Raw genomic sequence first — 3,874 nt, 5'->3', positions numbered from 1 at the left:
AGCCCACACCACCTCAGAGACCCCTGAGTCAACACCCTACTGAGCCCACACCACCTCAGAGACCCCTGAGTCAACACCATACTGAGCCCACGCCACCTCAGAGACTCCTGAGTCAACACCCTACTGAGCCCACGCCACCTCAGAGACCCCTGAGTCAACACCCTACTGAGCCCACACTACCTCAGAGACCCCTGAGTCAACACCCTACTGAGCCCACACTACCTCAGAGACTCCTGAGTCAACACCCTACTGAGCCCACACCACCTCAGAGACTCCTGAGTCAACACCCTACTGAGCCCACACTACCTCAGAGACTCCTTAGAGACCAACCCCACCCATGCAGGTTCAGAGGGCGCGTTTTCCTTAAGAAGATTGGCAATTTCTTTTTTCATTTAAATATTTTTGCAGATTTTTTAAGAAAACATGCCATTTTGTATTTCCATCATCATTTTAAAAAAAATTAAAAGAAAAAAAACCGTGGCTTTTTGGAGTGTTTAGAAATCTTAAAAGAATTTCAGCAATTTTTTATTTTTATTTTTTTCACATAAAAAATACAATTTGGCAGCAAAAATGTCTTTAAAACATTTGGGGTGAAGGCTATTTCCTTTTGTTCACATTTTTTTGAAGATTTAAAAAAAAAAAAAAAAATTCTTTAAAAGAAAATGTGGTATTTTTGAAGAAAAAAGCTCTAGTTATTTATTTCTCCCAGAAAATTGTTGGTGATTTTTAAAGAAAAAAAAAGACTTTTTTGGACAATGTTTTGATGATTTTTAAAGTAAAAACATTTGCTTTTTTTCTGCTTTGAAATATCTGGCAATCAAATTTTCTTCAATTTGTTGGGAAGAAATATTTGGCAATTATTTTTCTAGAAAATTATTTGAAATTATGAAGGACAACACGTTCTTAACAAGTTAAAATGATTTAAAAATAAACATTTTGCCGATTTTTATTTTATTTATAATTTCGTAGCACATTTTAAACAAAAAAGGCCTTTTGTTCTTAAAAAATGTTTGGAGAGTTCTAAAGAAAAGTTTTGGCTATCTTTATTTTTAAATTGTGGCAATTTCTAAAGAAAATATTTGGGCTTTTTTTTTTCTTCTTAAAATTGTTTTAGCTATTTTAAAAGAAACAAAACTTTTTGCCATTTTTTTTCTTCAAAAGTGTTAAGTGACTTTTAAAGACAACATGCCCTCCAAACCATCGTTCATCACAGCCAGAAACGATAAAAACACAGACTATCATTGGATTATACCATTTCTGACGGTCCTTGAACACATCATGTGCGATTATACAGGTCTGTGAAACTAAAGTCCAGGACTTTCTAAAACTTTCAGAGCATATTTAATTTTACTAAAATCTTCCAGGCCTGGAACTGGCTATCTGCAAATTCCATGACTTTTCCAGGTTTCTCACGACCACGTGAACACCGTAAAAACCTCTGACTGACGTTTGCTCTGGAGCCGTAGCTCGTCTCAAACAAGCCTCGTTACCATGAGACCGGGTGGACTCGGGTAGACTCAGGTGGACTTCCTGTGTCCCCTATGTGGAAGGATATGAGATGACGCAGCAGGCGAGGACGGGTCTGGACTCGGGGAACGGGTGCAGGTAGTCCCAGACCAGCGCCAGCATGGCAAACAGACAGGAAATGGTGCAGATCAGCAGGCGACCGTCCACCAGCCCAAAGTTTTCCACGTAACCGTACTTCTCCAGCAGCACCTGAACGCCACACACCACCACCGATTACTGATTATTGATTATCACAAACTGTTTCACATCAGTTGACGGCCTTTCAGAATGAAAGCTGACCTTCTTGGCAGCGTCGTCCAGAGAGTTCTTCACCGCGGCTCCGTCCCATTTATCGATTTTCACCGGCTTCTCATCGATTCTCCACTGAAACACAAATATCGATTATTACTCACCGTCTCACGCTTTATGACTTTTTAATATTTATTCTCCAGCAAAACACTGAAGAAAAATGATAATCATCGGTCCAGTATCAACACGAATATATTCAGTTTTATTCTTTGATTGATTCCTGTTTTCTGAAAGTTTATCTTCATGTTTGGTGGAGGTTGGCCTATTATCAGCACAATGTGCTGAAATTTACCTGAAGTTTGTTTCAGATGGAGCTTTTCATTTTTATATAATGCTGGAAAGTTTTATAAATAATAATAAATCATATGTTTATTACACTCCAACACACCATGGTCACATGACACTGTGTCAGTGAACTCTGAGGGCAAAAAACAAACCACAAAAAAGCAAAATAATCGATCTTTAATTGTAATCAAAGTAAAATGTTCAGTTAATGTTGATATTGATTTTAGGTATGAGGCTCGGACCTTTGCTGGGAGGACATTTTAGTACCTGGACCTCTGTGAGTTTTAGTAGAATAGGTCCTCCAGCTGGTGATGCTGTTCTACAGTATATTTGTCATGTTCAATGTCTGACAGAAAATAAATATTTAAACCTAAATGAACCTGATGATATCTTCATATCTCACTGAGGAGTCAAAGGGACCTTTAAGCTCCACAGAAATACTGATTTGATGGATATCGTGATAAATATATATATCGATATTGACTGATATGAAAAAATTGTCATGATAAGACTTTTTTCCATATCGCCCAGCCCTACCCGCAATATACCAAAATATGGTAAGTTGTACTAAAATATAAAATCTACTGAAATATATTTTTGTTTGTTGCAAATCGTCTTTGAATTTGTTGAAATTGTTTTATATTTACAGATTACACAATGATAATAAGAGCTACAACAATAATAATAATGATAGATAGGACTAATATTGTGCTTTTCTAAGCACTCAAGGATGCTTTACATGAAATGCAAAAAAATATAAAATGCATATTCAAAACACTGAAAGACGCCTGCATGAAACGGAAGAACAATTACAAACATAAATTATAAATAAAACAGTCTAACTAATACTGAAACAAATCTGCCTCCACACCGATGACGACTTAAAATGGACTTCAAATAAGAAGTTATTGATCGGTTATTGATCGGTTATTGATCGGTGAGTGTGCAGTGCCCCCCTCTTTCCGCAGCAGCAGTTTCAGATAAACCAACAGCTGTCACTGAACTGAGGCGGACTGCTGAGTCTCCATAGTAACTGAGCGGCTGAACCCTCTTAAATCTGCTGTTTTCTGAATGGGGTTTGGTGCAGCCTGCTGAGCAGCAGCTGTGTGTAACAGCTGGAAACAGAGAACTAAACGTCCGGCTGCAGTTTGAACACGCACCGATGAACAAACGCAGCAGACACAAAGCCGGCTTCGCCTCCTCATCAGCTCGGCTCCAGTTTTTATTAAAAACATTCACGTGTCCATGTTTTCATTTCAGCCTGTTAGCCGTTAGCTCAGCCGGCTAACGGCTAGCTGCAGCGGGTGACGCTAGGCGGCGCGCGCACAGACGCGGTCTCCGCTGCGTCGGTCTGAGCTCCGGGCGGAAAATAACAAACGAAAAATAAAAACTCCGCTTTTGTTTACAGCTCAACAGAAACAGTAAAAGTTTAACTGCTCACTTTCTCCAGGAGTCCACTCTTTCCGTTCCTCGCAGCAGCCATCTTCACTTCCGCTACGCACGCGGCACCTGTGACCTGGACGCTTCTGATTGGCTCTACGAGAAATTTGAACGGCCGGACACGTCATCGCGTCCGCGTGCCCGTGGCAGCGGCGTGCGCGCTCTTTGTTCCCACGCACAAATTCACTCACTCGAGTCAAATAATTTTAGTTTTGTGATTGTGATTCATAATTTAGAGGTATTTTTGAAAGTGTATGTCTGTTTTTTAATTAAATATTTACTTAATAAATTTCATAATTTATTTATTAATTGTTATATAAATTAATTAATAGTC

At 39.0% G+C, this 3,874-nt stretch overlaps 1 protein-coding gene across 1 annotated transcript; it reads right to left on the bottom strand.

Annotated features, from left to right (window-relative positions):
- Window positions 1-1,524: 1,524 nt before the first annotated feature.
- On the bottom strand, window positions 1,525-3,610 carry spcs2 (signal peptidase complex subunit 2). The gene is made up of 3 exons (XM_042481168.1): window positions 3,542-3,610; window positions 1,807-1,890; window positions 1,525-1,716 (listed from the first exon to the last, which is right to left on the bottom strand). Exons 1-3 carry the CDS (start codon window positions 3,581-3,583, stop codon window positions 1,540-1,542), a joined length of 303 nt encoding a protein of 100 aa, XP_042337102.1. The 5' UTR covers window positions 3,584-3,610; the 3' UTR covers window positions 1,525-1,539.
- Window positions 3,611-3,874: the final 264 nt, after the last annotated feature.

Source organism: Plectropomus leopardus, unplaced genomic scaffold, assembly GCF_008729295.1.
Source record: "Plectropomus leopardus isolate mb unplaced genomic scaffold, YSFRI_Pleo_2.0 unplaced_scaffold27718, whole genome shotgun sequence".
Classification (NCBI taxonomy): Eukaryota; Metazoa; Chordata; class Actinopteri; order Perciformes; family Serranidae; genus Plectropomus; species Plectropomus leopardus.
Note: the sequence above shows the minus strand (reverse complement) of the source record. Positions and strands in the feature narration are given on the sequence as shown.

Excerpts from the sequence above, each read along its gene's own strand:
- spcs2 (XM_042481168.1), bottom strand. The coding sequence starts at position 3,583 with ATGGCTGCTGCGAGGAACGGAAAGAGTGGACTCCTGGAGAAA. Across the intron at positions 1,891-3,541 it reads AGAGTGGACTCCTGGAGAAA|TGGAGAATCGATGAGAAGCC; the intron begins GTGAGCAGTTAA and ends TTTGTGTTTCAG. Across the intron at positions 1,717-1,806 it reads TGGACGACGCTGCCAAGAAG|GTGCTGCTGGAGAAGTACGG; the intron begins GTCAGCTTTCAT and ends TGTGGCGTTCAG.